Here is a 25422-nt window from a genome sequence, read left to right on the forward strand (position 1 = left end):
TACTTTAGGTAGATATTTCTCCCCATTCTACGATTTCTGTTTGCAGTCAGTGAATGGAGACATTATTGTCTAGAAGTTGAAAACCTGTTCTGATCTTCTCACAGTGGTAGTAGAATCCTAAACAAAATGGGGGAGATTTATCAAGACTGGCGCTTCTAATGCCCACTTTCATCTTCAGTATGGTGGAGCAAGATGCCCTATAATTGTGGCATGCTCCTCTAATTCTGTTGCAACTCGTCTTTTGTGCACCAATGTCTTAAAGCTACACCAGCTAGGAGCTGGTGTTGGGTATCAGCCATTAAGTGCACTAGAAATTTGAAGCACTGGTAAACTTGTCAGGCGCACCTTTCCTGTCCAGGCCCCAGCCACACGGAAAAGAGGCAAAAAGTTGAAAAACTTTTTTCAGAGCGCGGCTTGTACAAACATTTTACACTTTGATGCTACAGTTCTATCACATGGGGGTATGTTATCTTTCCTCCCATGTGTGTATTCACTGGCATTGAGAACATTTTTGTAAATGATGGCAAGCTAAAGGGAATGTGTCATCAGAAAATTAACTGCTGTGTAAATTTTTTTTTTTTTTTTATATATATATTTTTTAATAATTTTTGATATTTTTTATTTTCCATGTCACTTTTTATATTTAAACTAAAAGTATAAATCTTGCAGTTTTCGCACTGGCCACGATGTCTAATAATACGCACCACTTCTTGGTCTGTACAGATCACTTTACTGTAGTTATCTTATTCTAGTCCTGCCTGTAATGATAAGGAGATATCACCTTTGTGTACAGATAATACAGGATCCACCATTCACAATAGGTGATTGCCAGACAGAGCTTATGTATTCTTTCCTTGCACAATAGGTCACAGAGCGAGCCGAGTCGACTGTCCCATGTAAGGCTACTTTCACACTCGCGTTTTGTGCGGATCCGTCATGGACTGATCTGCTCAGATAATACAACAGTCTGCATCCGTTCAGAACGGATCAGTTTGTATTATCTTTTAACATAGCCAAGACGGATCCGTCTTGAACACCTTTGAAAGTCCAATGGAGGAAGGATCCGTTTTCTATTGTGCCAGATTGTGTCAGTGAAAACGGAACCGTCCCCATTGACTTACATTGTGTAAACACAAGCAGCGTTTTGGTGTTGGTCCCCAAAGCGGAATGGAGACTGAACTGATGCAAATTGATACATTCTGAGCAGATCCTTTTCCATTCAGAATGCATTAGGGCAAAACTGATCCGTTTTGGACCGCTTGTGAGAGCCCTGAACGGATCTCGCAAACGGAAAGCCAAAACGAGAGTGTGACAGTAGCCTAAGTCAATAGGGTCCCTTCCTGATTGTGTCTATGGCCCATGGGGCTGCTGTGAAGCAATTTTTTTTTAATGCTTTGCAAATACTGTTAAAGAGTTTGTTACCAGATTTTACCATATTAAGCTAGCTGACATTAGCAATGTGCTAATGTGAGCTAAACCTAACTAGCCTATTCCTACTTTTATCTATGCCCCCCGTACGCCAGAAATCTAACTTGTATAATATGCTAATTAGCCTCTAGGAGCAGGGGGGCCTTGTTCCTGCTCCTAGAGGCTCCGTTCTCCCACCAAGTCCTGATTGACAGGGCCAGGCAGCGCTCACATCTGTCTGCCAGCCCTGTGCTCTGGTGAAATCTCGCGCCGTTCAGTATTCGGCGCAGGCACAGTGAGGAAGCTAATTAACCTACAAAAACCTCTCTGTCTAGACTAGACAGTAAATCGTTCCACCTGTACGGCATCCAATATAGTATCAAACAAGCAAGTGGAGATAATATATCAATGTATCAATTTATTATCAAATATAAAATATGGGGAAAAGACGGGATGGTACACAGTATACAGAGAAGCGAAGGGCAGTTAGTACAATTGCATTCACATGTATGTCCACAAGGCAATAAGCACTATGTGGCTGTCAGGTAAAAAAAGGCTATAATTCAAGGGCAACCAAATCTGCATAACAACAATAATAATAATCACTCCATATGGGCTATATAGGATATTGCAGAAAGTAGTGAATAACTGGATGTCCATGAGTTATCCCATAGCGTCCAGGGATCATAGGCAGCCAAGACTGACAAGTGTAATACAAAATATCTCAAGTCTGGTCAGTGACTAAGTCCCAAGGTATAGCGATGGTCTAGAAAATATCTAAGACCCAATATGGATGTGTGGAAATACCATATGAAGGTGTCAAGCTATACTAAACACAGGACGTACCTGAAAACATGGTGAACACAAGAGAATACTGGACCCTAAGCGCAAGACCTCGACGTGCGTTTCACCTCAGCGGCTTCGTCAGGAGGTACTAAATGATATAGTGGCAGGGTATATATAGTCTAGTTAGGGTGGGAGGGATTTACCTGGGTTGTGAGCACCTGCGGTCCAATGAAGTGGGTGCGGGGACATCATTATCCACGGAGCCATCTCTCGGCGCATCTCTGCCTGCATACCGCGCATGCGCGGCACATACAGACGTCACAGAGCACTTAGAGATGACGCCGTGCAGCGCATGCGTGATCCGCGACCCAATGGAACGCGGGTGACCCGCAAACACCAGCGGATGGATCCTATTGGGAGAAGACTGCAGAATGAACTGCAAATCGCATAATCCATATAACGGGTGCCAAGCGGGGAAAAGAGGAGGGGAAAACGCTATATGTGCATAAGGAACATCCATATTGGTCCCACGATAATTCATGTACATCGCGATACCCACAAACAGAGCACAAGTCCAGCATACATTCGTATATAGGCGGAACCATACCGCCGGTCCACATAGTGGCAGGTGATATGATACATAATGGGCCATAATAAATACCCAAAAACAATAAATAATAAAAAAAAAGTGAAGAATGTAAAAAAGCACCATATGAAACATTAAAGAGGTACTATAATAATTCATAAGAAATAAATATCATAATTCATGTGGATCTAAAATACTTAGTGTAAATCATGAATTTATGATCTAATACAGATCATATTAAACATCAAGTGAGTCTCAGTGAGACTGTGCATGTCAATATTCAAAGTAGTATTATGTAGGAAAATGAATCCCAACAAAATAGTGAGTGTATCTTTACTCTTAGTGATAACATGACCAGTGCACCACAACAAAGGTGGCTGCAATAATCATGAGAACATATCCGCACCGAAAAATACACATCTCCCCCATAAAATATACTGGACCTCAAAAATGTGGCACGAGAGTGTCAGGGGCGGCCGCACCGGCGGCAAAAGCCGCCCATGGGGTCGACCAAGACACTCCCGACCCACCATACATAGAAAAATCGTAGACCAATGGTCCATACAAAAACGGTCCCCAGCAATTTTAAATATCATGAGCTGACAGTACAGAAGCTATCCCCAACCAAATTAGCAAGAGTGACCCCAATGGTGATATGGGGAGTATATACACTCAATACATATAGTTCTCGATATAATACATTCTCCTATATGTATGTTGTTTGATATTCGTTTCAGGTCGTGTCTTTCATCCCGACTATGTCTTCCCCTAGTTGCTTACTGGATCCATCACCACCATATCCCAGATGTGAAGAAATGATTAATCTCGAAAAAAGAGAAAGAAAGAATGTTATAATAAAGAATACTAATTATAAAAAGAAGAGTGCTATACCCTGCTAATTAAAATTTGCGCTGTTCTTATAGGAAGGAGGAGAAGCTATTAGACTCATTCAGGCCGTACGGGGTTACAGTGTCTAGGGTGACTATCCATTTAGTTTCTCTACGAAGTAAAGCCAATTTGATGTTACCACCCCTAGATCCTAGGTTGACTCTATCAATACCTCTCACTGTGAGACCCCGTGGATCAGACCCATGAAATCTACGGAAACGTCGTGGAACTGCTTGTAATGTTTCCCAATCTTTCTCAGATACCTCTGAAGCTGCATGAATTTTACTAATATGTTCCAACACCTGAACCTTGAGGGCCCTAGTTGTCATACCAATGTAAATAAGATTACATGGGCATGTAATGAGGTATATCACTGCCTCTGTGTTACAATTGATGTTATGTACGATCTTAAAGTTCTTTTTCCCAGAGGAATCACAGAAGGCAGTGGAGCGGACCATGTATTTACATGCAACACATGCTCCACAAGAAAATGATCCCCATCTGGGGCCCTTACTACCAAATATGTCTCCTGCTTGGTGGGGAACGTAATGACTCTTGGTCAGGATGTCCCGCAAATTGCGTGACCTCCTCCATGTAATCTGGGGGTATGCAGTAAGGCATACTGCAAGATCCCCATCTGTTTGTAGAACCGGCCAGTGCCTACGCAAGATATTCTGAATAAACCGCCATTTATTGTTAAATGGGGTAATACATCTAACCCCTAAATCCCTATGCTCTATTACACCGCATAAACTGGAGTTGATATTCTTCTTAGCAGTACCTGACAGTACAAGTCAAGATAACCACGCGCCTTCCCCCACCCCTTCGCTGTGACTGCATAAGTGCTGTCAGTCACAGCGAAGGGGCAGGGAAGGGGGCGTGGTTATCTTCACTTGGAGCAAGGAGGCCGCTGCCCACTTGACTTCAAGCATGACTAGAGAAGCGCGCCGGCAGGAGATAAAAGAACGTTTTCTGAGCTTTAGCCGCATCGGCCTTCAGAAAGAAAATTATCGTCGGAAACACGCTGCTGGCTACTGTCAGGTACTGCTGGCGGCTTGGGATGGTTTTTGGAGGTGACAGGTTCCCTTTAAGCTTTATACACATAATTCAGGAAAATCTGAAGAAAATTTATTTCACAGAATTGTCAAACCTTAAGAATTTTTGTAATGTTTTAGAGCCTATTTGAGGAGTATCCATTCCCCACAGGTAACTAAAGCAATTTAAAAAAAATTTTTTTATTTTTTTTATACTGGCATTTTGTATGCCAGTCTTTGCACCACAGTTGAGTTGTACAACTCAGCTGGTCCATGCACCTGAACTGGAATTTATGGAAGCCTGGAGTTGGTGTAGATTTCAGGTATAATTTATGGAAGTTTTATGGAGTCAATTAGAATAAATTTGTCAGGCCAGCTTGGTCCTGTCCCACACAAACACATCAGAATCTTTTGACTTTTGATGCCAGAAAACTGGCGTACAGGAGTGATAAATATGTCTTTATTCTTTCATTGAAGCCTTTGCCAGAATGAAAAAAATAAACCACATGGCCTGATTCTAAAAGTGGGACAGAGCTGAAAATTAGGGAATTGAGTGTATTCGAGCGCCTTTTTAAACACTAAAGCAAATTCATATGTTAGTAAGCATTCACGTTTTTGACCATGTGAATTGCGTTGGTTTACTTGCTATTTCAGGTATTAAAGAACTCCCTCAAAGTTATTCTCTGACCTGCTAGAAGGGTACATGATGTAATCTGTAGTGAAGGTTAGGGATCGACCGATATTGATTTTTTAGGGCCGATACCGATAATTTGTGAACTTTCAGGCCGATAGCCGATAATTTATACCGATATTCTGCGAATTTTCATTTTTGAGAAAAAAAAAAATTCCTACACAAATCTGCTGAAAATTAATATGTTTATTGTTAATGTGTATTTTTTTTTTGTTTATTGTTAATGTGTATTTTTTTTTTATAAATCTTTTTCATTTATACTTAATATTTTTGTGGTTTTTTTTTACTAACTTTTAACCCCCTTAGGGACTAGAACCCTTGTCCTATTCCCTATCAGGGTGAATAGGAGCTCACACTGTCCCTGCTGCTCTGTGCTCTGTGCACACAGCAGCATGGAGCTGAACATGGCAGCCAGGGCTTCAATAGCGTCCTGGCTGCCATGGCAACCGATCGGAGCCCTAGGCTTACACAGCTGGGGCTCCGATCGGAGGAGCAGGGGAGAGGGGATCCTGTGGCCACTGCCACCAATGATTAATACTGGGGGGGGGGGGGGGGGGGGCGCACTGCGCCACCAATGTTTTTACTATTGGCCGGGATGGGGGTGGGAGGCGCACTGCGCCACCAATGATTAATACTGGGGGGCTTGGGGGGGCGCACTGCGCCACCAATGAAGATAAGTCTATCGATCATTCATATACAGGAGGCGGGAGCTGGCTGCAGAATCACATAGCCGGCTCCTGACCTCTATCAGCGGTAGCTGCGATCCGCGGCACCTGAGGAGTTAACTACCGCGGACCGCAGCTATTGCTCATAGAGGTCGGGAGCCGGCTATGTGATTCTGCAGCCAGCTCCCGCCTCCTGTATATATGAATGAATGAAAGGCTTATCTTCATTGGTGGCGCAGCGGCCACAGCCCCGCCCCTCCTCTTATGTTCTATCCCCTCATTGGCGGCAGCGGCAGCAGCAGCACAGGGGGAGGAGACACTGCTTCCTTCTCCCCTGTGCTGCGGAGGGAACACAGAGAGCGCTGAGAGCAGCGCGTTCTGTGTTCCCCATATGTTATCGGTATATCGGCAAAATAGATGCCGATACCGATAACGTTCAAAATCCTCAATATCGGCCGATAATATCGGCCAAACCGATAATCGGTCGATCCCTAGTGAAGGTAATCTTACCAGTGACTGTATTTGTGAGTTATAACCTCCCTTCTGCTTCTCACCAGTGTCTTATCTTATGTGTGGACAGGAAGTCAGTTTCTCTATGTATTCCTATGGAAGCCTCAATGTCAGTGTCATAGGAATTAATAGCAAAGTAACTGACTTCCTGTCCTGTGTCAGTTGGAGATCAGAGAGGTGGTCACATGACACAGCTAAAAATTAGAAGGGAGGGGATAGCTTACAAATAGTCACTGGTAAGAAGATTACATTCACTACAGATTATATCATGCACCTTTCTAAGTTTTTTTGCGGTAGTTTTCTTTAAGCTAGTAGTAGTGTATTTATGCATCTGATAAGATATCCAGACAAAAATTAGAGAGAGATATATTAGGGCTGCATTATATGGGAATTTTGTGCGATTGCGATTAGGGCCCTAAAAATTGCGATAACGATATGCGATGCAATATTTTAAGGGAATTGTGCTAGAGATCTATTTGGCTGGATTTTCAAGGCAAAAGCACACAGAAATGACTGATAATGCTGAAATGTAGTTATGCTTAACTCCAGAACTGAAATGCACAGTGTTTTTCAGAATAAAACATCTTTTACTAAATTAAATAACATATTTGCATTACTGCAAAAGTACAAAATACAAAACTTTTCTTAATAGCACTGCACAGAACAGATAAACAGAATAAATAGAAGAACATTTGTTCATTAAAATAACGACTTGCCTCAAGCCCCTCCTCCCTCCCCGCACTGTAACTGATGTATCACCGGCCGCGCTGTGCAGCATAGCGGCCGGCGATACATCCGTGTCAGCCACTTATAAAGTCAACCATAACTTTATAAGACGCACTGCCATTTCCCCCCACTTTTGGGGGGGAAAAAAGTTTGTCTTTATAAAGCGAAAAATCCGGTAATACAATTGCAGCATTTTTGGGTCAGCCAATTGGCGATTGCGATATGGCGATTTATTGTGATTGCTTTGGCAATATATTGTGCAGGCCTAAAATATATATATATATATATATATATATATATATATATATATATATATATATATATATATATATATATAATGAAAAACAGGGCAGCACAGCCTCAAGGCGGTAATGGGTGCACAGCCCACTGGGAAAAGTCAATCCCACAACAATAGGTAGGAAAAAGGCAGCACTCCAAAAAATTAAATTTAAAAAATACTTTATTCTCCTCTGATATAGAGCCGAAACGTCGCCATTGCCACTGAGGTGAATATAGTATATATTTTTTTTTTTTATTATACATTTTTATTTATATAATAATTGATGATCGTTGTTATGTGATGCATACAGACTTATTGCTGCTATGAGGGAAAGATGGTATATGTTAGTAAGAGTAGATCAGTAGAATTAATATGACAGCTCTGTTCTCTCGATAGGCCTAGATAAAGATGCCCACAGAATAACACTACATGAATTTAATGTGTGATGTTATAATTGAGTCACTGCAGGGGAGGCTTTCTCTGACCACAGTGAATGGTCTGACTGAGAAAGTTAAGCGAGACTGTTTGCTGTGCTAAAAGTCCAAACAAAGGAGGAAGTTAAGAGACGGACAGGAAGTAGAATACATGGAGTGAGTTCAAACAATTATATCCAGAAAGCCATCCAACGTTATTTTTGTTTTTTTTTGTAAAACTTTGACGGTAGTGTCCCTTTAAGCCTGTCACTTTATTGAATATAAATTAAAAACAAAACTTTATTAAAGTATCCGTTTCCAGCGATAATTTTTTTCATTTGATGAAGCTGTTAGTGTGGGGCTTTAGTTTCAAAAGGTTTTCATTAAGTTTGCATGTAATAGTCAACATTAGTGACATAATGTGGAAAATCCCCATGCAGGATCACTGTGAAATGGTAAAAAAGCAAGTGAACCAAATAGAAGATAAAAAAGAAAATAGTGTCTACTAGCCATTCATATAGAAAGTGCATAGGATATGTTTATGGATTGCATTGCTGTTAGTAGAAATGTACACTTCTTCGTGACCAGTAGGTCACCATCACCCACAATGACCTACTGGTATGTTATGAGTGTTAAAATTACAATTAAGGTTGTATGGTGCCTGCTTGCGTGTTGAGTTTGCTCCATATGCAGTTGGTGTTGGCTGTATAATTCAGGCGGCACTCGCCCGCACTGACCAGGATCAGAGAAAGCTGATCATGGTCATTTAACCCTTCATATGCCATCTCAATAACATGCACAGCATCAGTAGGTTTAGACAGAGTGGTCAACTCCCTCTGCCTTACAGTAGGACCCCCTCCCCACAGTGAAATTGTGGGGCACCCATCTGTTGGTATGACAGCCTGGGAATTTGTGAAGGATCCCAGTGCTTTTATTGGTAGCCGCCTATGAAGCTATGCCTGTGAAAATACCATAGACTGTAGTAATGTTCTGTTGCAGACTATGGGACAATCGATCAGAAGATTGCATTTTCATGTCGTCGCCCCCCCCCCCCCCCCCAAGAAGAAAAAAAAAAACATATTATACCCTAAAATGGTAGGAATAAAGACTGCACCTTGCCCCAGAAACTGTGATGCAATCATTGTATCGACCCGCAGAATAAGTCTGGCATGTAATTTTTAGTGCACCAATAACACAAAAAAACTTGTTGGAATTCTTTTTTTACCCCACAATAACTTATTTTCTCGTTGTCCATTACAAGCTATGGTAAAAATATATATAACTTGTCCTGCAAAAAATAATGGTTTTATGAACTGCAAATTTTAAAACTTTTTAGCTCTTGGGGTGGGGATGAAAAAAACAAAAATGCAGGAATGAAAACTGGCCCAGTTCTTAAGGGGTTAAAGGTTTTGTATCGCTAAACATGTCGATCAAGCAGGGGGTCTGTAAACTGCCGCTCATGCTCTCGTGAAACTACAGCTCCCAACATGCTTCACTTCTATAGGAGAACAGCTGAGCAAGTGTGCATGCTGGGAGTTGTAGTTTTCACAAAAGCTGGTTGCTGACCTCTGCATTGATGGCATGTCACTAGGGTGTATCATCAAGGTTCGATCGGTGAGCTTCTGATCCCTGGGGTGGTCTCAACCAATCACTAGAGTGTTAAAGGGGTTCTGCAGTTTAGATCATCAGCATCTGATCGGAGGGGGTCCGACACCAGGGACCCCCGTCAATCAGCTGTTTGAGAAGGCAGTGGCGCTCCAGGAGCACCGTGGCCTTCCCACTGTTTACTGCAGGCCCAGTGACGTCACGACTAGTATCAACTGACCTGGGCGGGGCTAAGCTCCATTCAAGTAAACAGAGCTTAGCCCCGCCCAGGCCAGTGATACTAGTCGTGACGTCACTGGGCCTGCAGTAAACAGTGAGAAGGCTGCGACGCTCTTGGAGCATTACCATTTCTTGGCCCTTGTTTAAATGCAGGGCAGCATGGTGACAGATGGTGCTCCCCATGAAAGTAGAATTTAGCTGAACCTCAAACAGGGCCTTAAAATGATAACAATTCTCTGGACTGTGTGGCCACTTCCTGTGTTTTAGCTCAGGTAATCTCAAGGAGACATGGCAGTAATGTCTTAAAAAATTGTCAAAGCCACATGTAAATATGGAGATTGGAAAAATGTTTCCATATCTATTTCTGTGGATCACTGCAATAGCAGTACTGCGTCACCATCGTTGATTTCAGTACTGAGTTTCTCCCCATTAAAGAAGCACTCTAACAATTTTTATATTCTCAGACCTGTTAGAAAGGTGCATGATGTAATCTGTAGTGAAGGTAATCTTCTTACCAGAGACTGTGTGAGTTATAACTGCTGATCCGCAGTTGACTAGCACTCTGGCTTTCCAAATAACACAGCATCTTGTGTGTGGACAGGATGCCAATTTCTTTATGTATTCGTATTGGAGCCTCAATGTCAGTCTCATAGGAATGAATGGAGAAGTAACTGACTTTCTGTCCTGTGTCAGTTGGAGAGGCAGAGTGTTAGTCACATGACACAGCTGAGGATCAGAATGGAGGTTATAACTCACAGATACAGTCCCTGGTAAGAGGATTAACTACAAATTACAACATGTAGGTCAGAGAGTAAACATTTTTGTGGGAGAAACCAACCCTAAAGCTTGAGCTTTTGCACCAGCCCCCCCCCCTTCTTTGTAAAGTGCATGAGGAAGATAATGATTTCAGGCCGGCACAGGCAAGATTCTGCGTTCTAGCAGGTGTGTAGTGAATGTAGATAATCTTAGAGATTTATCAGATGAGTTGGAGTGTGAACACTTCTTACAAGCAGCGTTGGTAGATGGATAATAGATTGCACTGACTGCTTCGGATGGTAAGTATAACTGCATTTTTCTAAAACTAGTAATGTTTGTTAGTTTGCTGGTTTCCATTTTATGGAGTTTCATGATGCTCTTTGTCCACATTCCCAGTTATCATAAAAGAGCTTTTTAATAATCATGGGAATTTCTTCTTGTATGATCAGCTGCTGCTTTGCCAAACAGAGAATCCTTGTTTGTAGCTTTCTCTACAGCTTGAGGTTTTCCATTCCCTATTCATAAGAAGCGCTGCTAGTCACATAAATAAGTGTACACTATATAGGATATGGACAATTGCTGCCTTGTCATCCTTGTATCTTACATGTATATTTTCAGCCCTGGAACACAGTAGACAAGGGTCTTATTTTTATTTTATTTTTTTTTAAGCTTTTTATTTTATTTTTTTATATATTTAAAAAAAATAATAAACCTCCTCAAAAACGGGTCTTATGTTTGCCAAACATATATTGTCTCCAGCATGATCTTCCCTGTTATGGTTATATAGGTATTTGTCACAGGCACCTTTTGCCATCCTGCCTTGGGGTGCCTTTCAAGTGCTTGTTTAGGTTATAAAATGTGAAAGACAAAATAAGGCTGCTTTCACACCAGCGTTTTTGCTGGATCCGTCATGGATCAGCAAAACCGCTTCCGTTCTGGTAATACAACCGTCTGCATCCATTATGAACGGATCCGGTTGTATTATCTTTAAAATGGCCAAAACTGATCCATCTTGAACTCCATTGAAAGTCAATGGGGGACGGATCCGATTTCTATTGTGTCAGAGTCTTGCTCCGCACCACATCCTGGACAGATGCAGCGTTATTCTGTCCGCGATGGGGACGCAACCAAACGGAACGGAATGCATTCTGGTGCATTCCGTTTTGTCTAGTTCAGTTTTGTTCCCATCGACAATGAATGGGGACAAAATGGAAGCGTTTTCCCCCCCGCTATTGAGATCCTATGACTGATCTTAGTAGCGGGAAGGAATAGCCTACGTTATATTCACTTTTCCAAATCCTCGCAGTTGCAGCACATGACATGCCTGTATTGTGCAAATGACCACTGCAGCCAATCATAGGCCTCAGTGGTCTTATGCCTGTCCTGTACACCACATGTGGCCACTGCAGCCAGTCACAGGCCTTAGTGACTGGTGAGGCCAGTGGTTGGACTGCATGGGGTGCAGGTAAAACATAATGCTGCTGCAGCGCGGAGGAGCGGATGGGTTCAGAGTGGGAAGTATCATTTTATTATACCAGAGTGGTAAAGAAGAAATCGCAGCACAACAAACAGGTCTTCATATGGGTGAGTAAGCGCTTGTCACTGGAACCTGAAGTGCTGCAATTTCTTCTGCTATATATTTTCTACATATGATCAGGACCTCTTCTCTGGCACCATGACTGCTTAACACTCCAAGTGCATTTGACTCTTTGCATCAGTATTACATATAATATATAACCCTTTTGTAGTGTATTTTATTAGGGGAAAGTGGCATCTTCCTCATGTTTTGAGCAATTTGAAGATCCCATTTATTCACCTGTGTAAATGTTGAGAAACCTCCCAAAAAATCAGTCTGCGGTAACACAATAGATAGAAGACAAGACGGAAGGATTACAGCCGTGATCATTTTGTGAGACTGCACACTAGACTTCTGTTTAGTCGGAGATCTTAAAATACTCCCTTCACTACTTGAGTGCATGGGGCTCCACACTGGCGTAAGGACCTGACGCTTGATCACGCTGGGAATGTCAGGTCCTGCTGCCTGCAGTGCAGAACTAGTGTTCCCAAAAGTGCCTGTGGTGAGGGGAGTTGTTTTTTTTAATTTTATGTTTGAGCTTTACTATGGGGCATTAAATCAATTGTTGATTACGTTGGGGGAGGGAGCACATTCTGTATACGAAGACCACTGCAGGAATGGGGATGTTAAAAGGAAAAAACTCAATAAATTTCATTAGTTTTTAATGGACAGAAAATGTATGTACACAGATGCAAAATGGCCACAAAAAACTGACAAAGTGCATCAGTTTTTAATGATTGTGTGAATGTACCCTTATTCCGACTTGGGTTACTGCTGCACTTTCTATACTTGCAAACCGCTGTGAGACTAATCCCAACACGGATCGCTGCCAACAGTAAGGGTAGGTTCACATCACATTTTATTCCTCCGTTTGACGTACAAGTTAGGGGGGTTGTTACAAAAACGCAACACACCATGTTCTCGTATCTTGCACAGTCCGGTAAAAAAAAAAAGTATACTTCATTTAAAAAAATAAATAAAATGGAACTCTATGGGGAACAGATGACACTGTATGGTATCTGTCTGAGTCATGGCTGTAGGAATGTGTGGAGACACAAACAAAAGATGGACCTTTGTGGCCATTACAAATGAAACTGCTTTCAGTTTGAAAACTGGGTCAAAGCATTTCTCAGCCTCGTAGCCCTTTTACATGGGCCGTTATCAGTAACTATTGGTTTTTATGAATGCTCATTCTCAATAAATGACTGCCAATTAACTGACAAATGAGCAGACACTTGTCATGTATTCACATCTTTCAGGCACAGTAGCAATAGTTCACCCTACAGAAGCGATCATTGCTGCATCTACATGTGACTATTGAGAGGGCAACGATCAGGCATGAACATTCCTTCTTACTGATCAAATCAGTAGCAAATCTACTCGAACCGCGTGTGTCTGATCGGTTATCTGCTATAGACCATCTGATAACGGTGCTGACTTCTAGGATGGACATCGGCTTTGTGGAAGGCTATCCACGGCATCCAGTTAGAAGTGCTGCTGGAGCATCCCCAACTTGATGCTGTGGTGTAACCACTGATAATAGCCACACTTGTTTGGCCTCTGTATTGAGCAGCTAGTTATTGTGTATTTTTAGGGTGGTGAGGGTCAACCAGTGATTTTTTGAACACTAATCTGGAGAATGCTAACCTGTCTTTTCATACCTTATACAAAACCGCAAATGACGATGAATGTGTGCATGACTACCGATACGATGACTTCTTTCCTGCTTCAGTTGGAAGCCATAGCACAATAGATTTCATATTCATTGTCCATCATGTCAGCCTTGCACTGCTTTCTTCAAAGGCTAATTTACGTTTCTATTTCCCCAAATTCAGCATGTCCTAAAATTCCAAACAACAAGGAGACTGCCCCTTCTTTCTACTTTGCCAGTGAGTTGTCGTCTTTGATTTCCTTGCTTTTACTTGACTGTGCTTGTAACCTCACACTTTGCACCAGAACATGTGGGCTAGGAGAAGGGCCTCATGAATAGATGCTTTGTAGTCTAGAACCACAATACTGCCTCCTGCTGGAGATTGGGTGATGACATCACTTGTCATTCAGCATGCATTAAAATGTGAACCCAGTAAAGAACCCCTGTTCCCTATTTTCAGAGAAGCAGTGTCTGCAGTACCTCTTCGTTGAAATAAATGGGAGATGCAGAAGTGGTTGAGGAGGGGAAAAGTAAGGCTAGAAGAATAGGGATCTCTCGTTCTCAGAAGTCCAGTGACCACACATTTATGGAATGTCTGGTTGATAGACTATGTAATAAAAAAAAAGTAACCTGTAAATGAATGAAAAAAATACTATATAGAAATACTGTATATTTTATTTACACTAAGGCAAGTTATACAGATGTATGTATATAGCAGAGTATTAGAGTATTATTCATTGCTTAACCAGGCATATTCCAGGCCAACCAAGTGACTACATTATAATATATTTTCATATAACCACATGGAAATGGTTACGATCTGTCTGAAATTAACATCCAAATCTGTTTAAAATGTACAGTTCTTCTATATGTATTGTTTCAGCATACTGTTTTGTTTTTATTTTGGGAGTGCTTGAATACTGTTTTAATGCCACAAAAATTCCCTTAGAATCCTTCAGCAGAGTTAGGGTACTTTCACACTAGCGTTTCTGTTTTCCGGTATTGAGTTCCGTCCTAGGGGCTCACTACCGGAAAAAAACTGATCAGTTTTATCCTAATGCATTCTGAATGGGGAGCAATCCGTTCAGGATGCATCAGGATGTCTGAAGTTCAGCGACTGTACGGTTTTTGGACGGAGAAAATACCGCAGCATGCTGCAGTATTTTCTCAGTCCAAAATTCCAGAACACATGCCGTATCCGGGATTATTTTACATTTAAATGCATTAATACCGATCCGGCCGTAAGTTTTCCACATGCGCAGACCTTTAAAAATGTGAAAAAAGATAAATACCAGATCCGTTTTACCGGATGACAACCGGAGAGACGGATCCGGTAATGCAATACATTTGTGAGACTGATCCGTATCCATCTACAAATGGTATCCGTTTGCATACAGATTGCCGGATCCGGCAGGCAGTTCCGTCGCTGCTAGTGTGAAAGTACTCTTAAAGGAAGCATGCTAAACATAAAAGCCCCTAAGATTTGCATGTTTTGTTCACTGCTCTTAAAGAGACAGTGAGGCAATAATTTTATGTAAGGTAAATTAACATATCTTGCATTTTCTGGGGGTGCATATCTAACCATGGTCCATTACCCACTTACCTTCCTTGTTATGATGTATGTACCTTTTATTGAAAGGGGCTGTCTGGCCTCTGAGCTGACAACCCCTTATGGTCCTAATGTGTGCAACAACAGCCAACAACCTCAGGATAGGTAATCAGTATCTGATCGGTGGGGTCCGACACCCGGGACCCCTGCTGATCAGCTGTTTGAGAAGGCGCCGGCACTCCTGTAAGCACATCGCCGTACATTGTATAGCAACTGCTCAGCCCCATTCACTTCTAATTACCGATGAACGTGTCTCACTGGCCTAGGAAAAGCTGAGAGAAGGCCGTGACAATCACAGGAGCCCCAGTGCCTTCTTGAACAGCTGATTTGCAGGGTCCCAGTTGTCGAACCCCCACTGATCACATACTGATGAACTTAGAGGACCTGTCACCAGAAAAAGCAATACAACCCCTTCCTCCTGTACCAATATCTGTTCACAGGATGTGGAAAAAGCAGAGATATAAATGTATAAATTACAGGTTTTACTGAATCTTTTCCCACAAAACTATATATCAATCTGCTCAGCTCTTCCTGCTCTACAACATGGCGATTTCAGATTGCATTGCATTTTGTGATGACCGGTCCTCTTCAAATGTATTGGGATTTTATGTGATAGACCAACACAAAATAGCGAGTATGTCTAGTGCAGGGGTGCACAACCTTTTCTGGTTGGGGGCAACATGGTCAGCCGGGACCAATTCCAAGGGCCAAAAATAAAACTTAGAGGGGTATTGCCAACTAAAATACTAGATTTATGGCATATTGAACATATAGTATATATCATAAATGTCTAGTTACACTTACAGGTCTCCCATCTAATGGCAGAATACATGAAAGATACATGTGAGCAGCCACAAGACAATACATGTTTGTTACCAGATGGTTGGGGGCCACGCAGAATGGTATCGAGAGCCGCAGGTTGTGCATCCCTGGTCTAGTAAAGAGAAAATGATATGTGGTTTTCAAAATGTTCAGCCCCATGTACTCGGATACCCCTAAATAAGATCTAGTGTGATCAATTGTCTTCAGAAGTCACCTAATTATTAGAGTCCACCTGTGTGTAACTTTCCATAATGAAAGCACTCCTTAGTATTCCCTTTATAAGATGCACTGACATTCCCCCCCCCCCCCCCCCTCACATATTGACCAAAATTTACTATAAACAATGTACAATGTGTCGCAATAAAACAGCCTGAGAAACAGTTGGATGAGCAAAAGCATTACAGAGTTATTACCACATAAAATGACCTGTCAGATTTGGGGCTGTTTCCTTTAAGGTCAAAATAGGCTTTATCCTTAAGGGGTTAATCTCTCCTATTTTAGTCTTGGGTGTCCACTGTAATAGCCCTTCAAAGGACTTATGAAAGGATTCCTACCACATGTTTTGAAGTCTATATTGACTTGCATTGATTTGTTGTCATCATCCATGGTTCCTGTATGGATGCTATGTATGAAAGCACATCACAATGTGCGGTTAACGCAGGATCATCTGTTACTTGCAAGATGAGCAAGTATGGCAAATGCATGAGTCGCTGAACTTGACTATAACCAGTCTTTTTGAAAGCGCCTCTGGCCATTTGTATTTCTTTAAAGAGGACATGCCACCACAAAATGCAGTACAACATGTTATAGAACAGGAGGAGCTGAGCAGATATATCATTTTGTGGGAAAAGATTCAGTAAAACTTGTAATCTATACATTTATATATCTGGTCTTTTGGAGCTCAGGGACGCACATTTGGCTATTATAAGTAATTGATCGCACTCCATGTATATGTGTGTATACAGAGATAGCTGTCGGTAACTATTAAGACCTCAACCATGTACAACTGAAGTCGGAAAGAGCAGAGATATAAATGTACAAATTGCAAGTTTTACTGAATATTTTCCCACAAAACTATATCAAACTGCTCAGCCCCTCCTGCTGATTGCATTTCATTGTGTGGTGACAGGTTCTCTATAATGGGACACTTCCATCAGAAAGGGGTATTTTTTAAAACTCCATACTCGTATTTAACCACCTCCGGACCGCCTAACGCAGGATCGCGTTCCGGAGGTGGCAGCGCTGCGCACAGTCACGCATATACGCGTCATCTCGCGAGACGCGAGACTTCCTGTGAACGCGCGCACACAGGCGCGCGCGCTCACAGGAACGGAAGGTAAGAGAGTTGATCTCCAGCCTGCCAGCGGCGATCGTTCGCTGGCAGGTTGGAGATGTGTTTTTTTTAACCCCTAACAGGTATATTAGACGCTGTTTTGATAACAGCGTCTAATATACCTGCTACCTGGTCCTCTGGTGGTCCCCTTTGTTTAGATCGACCACCAGAGGACACAGGTAGCTCAGTAAAGTAGCACCAAGCACCACTACACTACACTACACCCCCCCCCCCCCGTCACTTATTAACCCCTTATTAGCCCCTGATCACCCCTAATCACCCCTGATCACCCCATATAGACTCCCTGATCACCCCCCTGTCATTGATTACCCCCCTGTCATTGATCAACCCCCTGTAAAGCTCCATTCAGACGTCCGCATGATTTTTACGGATCCACTGATAGATGGATCGGATCCGCAAAACGCATCCGGACGTCTGAATGAAGCCTTACAGGGGCATGATCAATGACTGTGGTGATCACCCCATATAGACTCCCTGATCACCCCCCTGTAAAGCTCCATTCAGATGTCCGCATGATTTTTACGGATGCACTGATACATGGATCGGATCCGCAAAACGCATCCGGTCGTCTGAATGAAGCCTTACAGGGGCATGATCAATGACTGTGGTGATCACCCCATATAGACTCCCTGATCACCCCCCTGTAAAGCTCCATTCAGATGTCCGCATGATTTTTACGGATGCACTGATACATGGATCGGATCCGCAAAACGCATCCGGTCGTCTGAATGAAGCCTTACAGGGGCATGATCAATGACTGTGGTGATCACCCCCCTGTCATTGATTACCCCCCTGTAAAGCTCCATTCAGATGTCCGCATGATTTTTACGGATGCACTGATAGATGGATCGGATCCGCAAAACGCATCCGGACGTCTGAATGAAGCCTTACAGGGGCATGATCAATGACTGTGGTGATCACCCCATATAGACTCCCTGATCACCCCCCTGTCATTGATTACCCCCCTGTCATTGATTACCCCCCTGTAAAGCTCCATTCAGATGTCCGCATGATTTTTACGGATGCACTGATAGATGGATCGGATCCGCAAAACGCATCCGGACGTCTGAATGAAGCCTTACAGGGGCGTGATCAATGACTGTGGTGATCACCCCATATAGACTCCCTGATTACCCCCCTGTCATTGATTACCCCCCTGTAAAGCTCCATTCAGATGTCCGCATGATTTTTACGGATGCACTGATAGATGGATCGGATCCGCAAAACGCATCCGGACGTCTGAATGAAGCCTTACACGGGCGTGATCAATGACTGTGGTTATCACCCCATATAGACTCCCTGATCACCCCCCTGTCATTGATCACCCCCCTGTCATTGATCACCCCCCTGTCATTGATCACCCCCCTGTCATTGATCACCCCTCTGTAAGGCTCCATTCAGATATTTTTTTGGCCCAAGTTAGCAGAATTTATTTTTTTTTTCTTACAAAGTCTCATATTCCACTAACTTGTGTCAAAAAATAAAATCTCACATGAACTCACCATACCCCTCACGGAATCCAAATGCGTAAAATTTTTTAGACATTTATATTCCAGACTTCTTCTCACGCTTTAGGGCACCTAGAATGCCATGGCAGTATAAATACCCCAGATGTGACCCCATTTCGGAAAGAAGACACCCCCAGGTATTCCGTGAGGGGCATATTGAGTCCATGAAAGATTGAAATTTTTGTCCCAAGTTAGCGGAACGGGAGACTTTGTGAGAAAAAAATTAAAAATATCAATTTCCGCTAACTTGTGCCAAAAAAAAAAAATTTCTATGAACTCGCCATGCCCCTCATTGAATACCTTGGGGTGTCTTCTTTCCAAAATGGGGTCACATGTGGGGTATTTATACTGCCCTGGCATTCTAGGGGCCCCAAAGCGTGAGAAGAAGTCTGGTATCCAAATGTCTAAAAATGCCCTCCTAAAAGGAATTTGGGCACCTTTGCGCATCTAGGCTGCAAAAAAGTGTCACACATCTGGTATCGCCGTACTCAGGAGAAGTTGGGGAATGTGTTTTGGCGTGTCATTTTACATATACCTATGCTGGGTGAGAGAAATATCTTGGTCAAATGCCAACTTTGTATAAAAAAATGGGAAAAGTTGTCTTTTGCCAAGATATTTCTCTCACCCAGCATGGGTATATGTAAAAAGACACCCCAAAACACATTCCTCAACTTCTCCTGAATACAGAGATACCAGATGTGTGACACTTTTTTGCAGCCTAGGTGGGCAAAGGGGCCCACATTCCAAAGAGCACCTTTCGGATTTCACAGGTCATTTACCTACTTACCACACATTTGGGCCCCTAGAATGCCAGGGCAGTATAACTACCCCACAAGTGACCCCATTTTGGAAAGAAGAGACCCCAAGGTATTCGCTGATGGGCATAGTGAGTTCATGGAAGTTTTTATTTTTTGTCACAAGTTTGTGGAATATGAGACTTTGTATGAAAAAAAAAAAAAAAAAAATCATCATTTTCCACTAACTTGTGACAAAAAATAAAAAATTCTAGGAACTCGCCATGCCCCTCACGGAATACCTTGGGGTGTCTTCTTTCCAAAATGGGGTCACTTGTGGGGTAGTTATACTGCCCTGGTATTCTAGGGGCCCAAATGTGTGGTAAGGAGTTTGAAATCAAATTCAGGAAAAAATGAGGAGTGAAATCCGAAAGGTGCTCTTTGGAATATGGGCCCCTTTGCCCACCTAGGCTGCAAAAAAGTGTCACACATCTGGTATCCCCGTACTCAGGAGAAGTTGAGGAATGTGTTTTGGGGTGTCTTTTTACATATACCCATGCTGGGTGAGATAAATATCTTGGTCAAATGACAACTTTGTATAAAAAAATGGGAAAAGTTGTCTTTTGCCAAGATATTTCTCTCACCCAGCATGGGTATATATAAAATGACACCCCAAAACACATTCCCCACCTTCTCCTGAGTACGGAGATACCAGATGTGTGACACTTTTTTGCAGCCTAGGTGGGCAAAGGGGCCCATATTCCAAAGAGCACCTTTCGGATTTCACAGGTCATTTTTTACAGAATTTGATTTCAAACTCCTTACCACACATTTGGGCTCCTAGAATGCCAGGGCAGTAGAACTACCCCACAAGTGACCCCATTTTGGAATGAAGAGACCCCAAGGTATTCGCTGATGGGCATAGTGAGTTCATAGAACTTTTTATTTTTTGTCACAAGTTAGTGGAATATGAGACTTTGTAAGAAAAAAAAAAAAAAATCATCTTTTTCCGCTAACTTGTGACAAAAAATAAAAAGTTCTATGAACTCACTATGCCCATCAGCGAATACCTTAGGGTGTGTACTTTCAGAAATGGGGTCATTTGTGGGGTGTTTGTACTGTCTGGGCATTGTAGAACCTCAGGAAACATGACAGGTGCTCAGAAAGTCAGAGCTGCTTCAAAAAGCGGAAATTCACATTTTTGTACCATAGTTTGTAAACGCTATAACTTTTACCCAAACCATTTTTTTTTTACCCAAACATTTTTTTTTTTTATCAAAGACATGTAGAACAATAAATTTAGAGCAAAATTTCTATATGGATGTCGTTTTTTTTGCAAAATTTTACAACTGAAAGTGAAAAATGTCATTTTTTTGCAAAAAAATCGTTATATTTCGATTAATAACAAAAAAAGTAAAAATGTCAGCAGCAATGAAATACCACCAAATGAAAGCTCTATTAGTGAGAAGAAAAGGAGGTAAAATTCATTTGGGTGGTAAGTTGCATGACCGAGCAATAAACGGTGAAAGTAGTGTAGGTCAGAAGTGTAAAAAGTGGCCTGGTCTTTCAGGGTGTTTAAGCACTGGGGGCTGAGGTGGTTAAAAAAAGAAAAAAAAAAATCTTTTTTTTGGGCTGTTTTTTTTTTTTATTTCGGCAGTACTATGCCACTGAGAATTAAATACAAAATATTCAAAATATTGTCTATCCGTCAGCACAGATAGACAAAACTCCTATTCAGAAAGGTAATCCATTATTTAGTTTACTGCTACTGTGGAGGGAGAGGTTATCTTCTAGTATAAGTAGATGTGGAAATGGGATAACAGAGTGACAGCTCTGTTGTTCCCTCGATAGGCCTAGATAAAGATGCCCCCCAGAAGAGCCTTGCACTGATCAGTGTGATGTCTAATTAAGTCGCTCATCCCTCTTCCCTCTCTGGTCTGACTGAAAAAGTCAAATGAGACTGTTTGCTGTGTTAAATGTCCAAACAAAGAAAGGAGTTAGGATCCAAGGCAGAAAGTAGAATACATTGAGTGATTTAAAAAAAAAAAAAGAAGAAAAATCCAGAAAATCACCCACTTGTTTTTAGTAAAAAAAAAAAAAATGGAAGCCTCTCGTTAACTGGTTCCTCAGTTTGTAGAGTTGATGAGTTGTCCCAAGTTATATCATCTACTGTGTGATATAATTAGTCCTGCAATCAACAATTCCCTTCTGCTAAACCCAAAACTGCTACATCAGTGTAACTATCGTTGACCTGGTTTTTAGGCATCTTGATGGTTCAGAGTTCCCGGGGTATTGTACTAATTAACATGTAGTTGGTATTGTCTAATGTGTTTGTCTACATGTCTGCATGCTGGACTTGCCTTGGTAGCAGAGCCATAACTTAAAGCTTCTGGCCCCCAGTGCAAAGTCTGTAAAAAGACTGCTCACCAACCATTTGTACTACTGGTGTTTTCTTCTTTGGCAAAGATGCTTTTGGGTCCCCTCAAACTCTAGGGCCCAATAGTAACTGATACTTCACTACCCCTCTAGCTAGGAGGTTGATAGGATCAGTAATCTTTATTCACACGGCCTCCTTTCCTGCTGATGTGATCCTGTTTTTCACGCTCAATATAAGGGTCCATTCACACATCTGTAGTCTATTGCGGATCCGCAATACACCCGGCCGGCACCCCCATAGAACTGCCTATTCTTGTCCGCAATTGCGGACAACAATAGGACATGTTCTATTTTTATCCGGAGCTTTGGACCGGAAGATCAGGGGCGCCCCCGGAAATGCGGATGTGGACAGCACACTGTGCTGTCTGCATCCATTCCTGCCCCATAGAAAATGAATGGGTCCGCACCCATTCCGCAAAATTGCGGAACGGGTGCGGGCCCATTCACGGATGTGTGAATAGACCCTAAGGCTAGGTCTACACGACGACATTTGTCGCGCGACAATTTTTATGATGGTAGTCTATGGTGTCGCACTGCAGCATACTGCAATGCGACAGTCGCAAAAAATCAATTCGAGATGGATTTTTCTGCGACTGTCGCAGTCGCAGCATGTCACATGTTGCAGTGCGACACCATAGACTACCATTTTAAAAATTGTTGCGCGACATTGGTGCTACAAAATGTCGCGCAACAAATGTTGCAGTGTAGTTATGACAGTCGCGCGACAAATGTCGTCGTGTAGACCTAGCTTAAAGCTCTCGTGCAAAGCAGGAATGTGTCAGTCTGAATAAAGCCTGTCACCCTAACATGCGCCCTCTACTGCATGCACAGAGCAAAGCTGTTCTATTGAAGCTGCCATGGCAACCCAAGAGCAAGCAGTAATGTAAGCAATATTTTACAATTCTGCACAGTTGCAATACCACAGGTAGAGATAAACCAAACCTGGGCATTAAAAACTGGACGGCAGTGAATCACATCCTTTATTAATGTGAAATAGAGCTGTGGTCTCTTTATTACCACCTGTTTGTAAGGTATCATCCACTGTTCATATAGATATGACTACATGCTGGTGCCATTACTGATGTTTTAAAAGACAATTTTTTTCTCAGTTAATTAGTTTTCTCCTTCTCCTTTCCAGTTTCCACTAGCTCTCTAGCACAGCAGTATGCACACCCCAGTGCTGCATTACACCCACATCCCCCTCATCCTCAGCCTTCAGCCACTCCAACTGGACAGCAGCAATCTCAACATGGAGGTAGTCATCCAGCACCAAGCCCAGTTCAGGTAATGGTATAAAGTGTTTGCGTTACAGGATTTTCCAGGTTTATAATATCAGTGTCCCAGCCTCAGGATAGACCATAAATACCAGATTGACAGGGGTCTGAATCTAGGCACCCCTGACTATCAGTAAGTTGAAGGACTGCAATACCATGTGAGAAATTCAGCCTCTTCATTGTCTACACCGGTCTGTCTTCTTGCATGTCGTCTAATTAATAGCGGTAGTGCAGAATATTGCAGCTTAGTCCTGTTCAATTGAAATAGTTGATCTTCAGGGTTGTCAAGAGTCTGACCCTCCACTATTCTGAGGTTAGACCGTCAATATTCTGATCTCAGAAAACTATTTTACATTATGGCAAGCAAATGTAGGCTTATCTTGCCTCATGATATTGATAAAACCCACATCGAGGAGAGCTTAATGGTCCTAGAGCTTAAAAAGATCCACCAAAATGTAAAGCAGATCAGAATTTGGAGGAACTAGCCCATTCTTCTTAGTTGTCACCTTTGTATTGACTCAAGAAGCTGATGTACTGTATTTTACATGTTCAAGCTGTAATGAAATATTTTTTGAGACTATTTTTTTGTTGTTGTTTTTTTGCATGAAAGATGGCCACAATTAAACAGAAAAAAATCTCTGCCAATGAAACAACACCCATTGTTTCCAAAGACTTTTCCTCCTTTATTAAGAGAAGTAATAAGTAATGTTTATTCTTCTTCATAGCACCATCAGCACCAGGCGGCCCAGGCTTTGCACCTTGCTAATCAGCAACAACAGTCTGCCATTTACCATACGGGGCTGGCTCCAACTCCACCTTCTATGACCCCAGGCTCTAATGCTCAGTCCCCACAAAACAGCTTCCCTACACAGCAGACAGTTTTCACAATCCACCCCTCACATGTCCAGACTGCCTATACCAATTCACCTCATATGGCTCATGTGCAACAGGTAAGTAAGAGTTTTTAATGCAAAAATACATGTGAATTCAATCATGGACAGGTATTTAGGGGTCTCATTACAGATGTGATGTATCAGTTACAGGTATGGCATAACTTTTTGTACAGCTAAGGGTATGTTTACATCTGCATTGGAGAATACATTCCGTGCCTCTGTCACATACATTTTAAAAAATATTCGAGAGAAGTCCTGCATGCAAAAACATTTTCTCCATAAAAGAAACCAAACGTATCCCATTATAGTCAGTGGGATCTGTTAGGCTCTGTTCTTGTCAGTTATGTGCAGAATCCGCCACTTATGTTATTTCTATTCTTCTGCTCCTATGACAGAGCAGAATAATGGAAAATAATAGAGCGATGTGAACAAGCTCTTATATTAAAGTTTTATGTTGTTTTTTTTTTGTCATAACTGGAGGTAAAATGTCAGTGCTTATTGCTTTGGGGAGCATGTTGATTAGGTCTCCATATAACAACATTATCTAATGTGTATGGCCAGCTTAGGACCAGGCATCTGACTTGGGGCCCTTGCACACGACCTTATGACCTCTGAGACATACGGTCCGTGAGCGGGCGATATGTCCCGGAGCGGCATTGATTGTTCACACAGCATCATAGATTACAATGAAGCTGTGCACGTCGGGCTGCCCGCGGAACTATTGTCCCGCACTAATAAGATTATATGAGTGCGGGACAATAGTCCCGCAGGCGGCCCAAAGTGCACAGCAGCATTGTAATCTATGATGCTGTGCGCTCCTGTGTGCACGATCCCGCTCCGGGACATATGGCCCACTCACAGACTGTATATCTCGGAGGGCACACGGTTGTGTGCAAGGGCCTTTATTGAGACATACCCAATAATCATGTGATCTGCCATGTAATCAGGTTTTTGTATTAACCCTATTATTGCCACATATTCTTTTGTGTACTCAGTGCT

General features: G+C 42.3%; 1 protein-coding gene across 5 annotated transcripts in view; it reads left to right on the top strand.

Annotated features, from left to right (window-relative positions):
• Window positions 1–25422, top strand: part of ATXN2 (ataxin 2) — a 160052-nt gene that overhangs the window by 133928 nt on the left and 702 nt on the right. For 3 of the 5 annotated variants that reach the window (XM_040416097.1, XM_040416096.1, XM_040416100.1), the window contains 3 exons: window positions 13978–14031; window positions 23395–23540; window positions 24256–24480. In XM_040416097.1, coding sequence (XP_040272031.1) covers window positions 13978–14031; window positions 23395–23540; window positions 24256–24480 — 425 coding nt within the window. The remainder of the gene's footprint in view (window positions 1–13977; window positions 14032–23394; window positions 23541–24255; window positions 24481–25422) is intronic. The other 2 variants (XM_040416098.1, XM_040416099.1) reach the window with 1 other exon arrangement.

Source organism: Bufo bufo, chromosome 2, assembly GCF_905171765.1.
Source record: "Bufo bufo chromosome 2, aBufBuf1.1, whole genome shotgun sequence".
Lineage (NCBI taxonomy): Eukaryota > Metazoa > Chordata > Amphibia > Anura > Bufonidae > Bufo > Bufo bufo.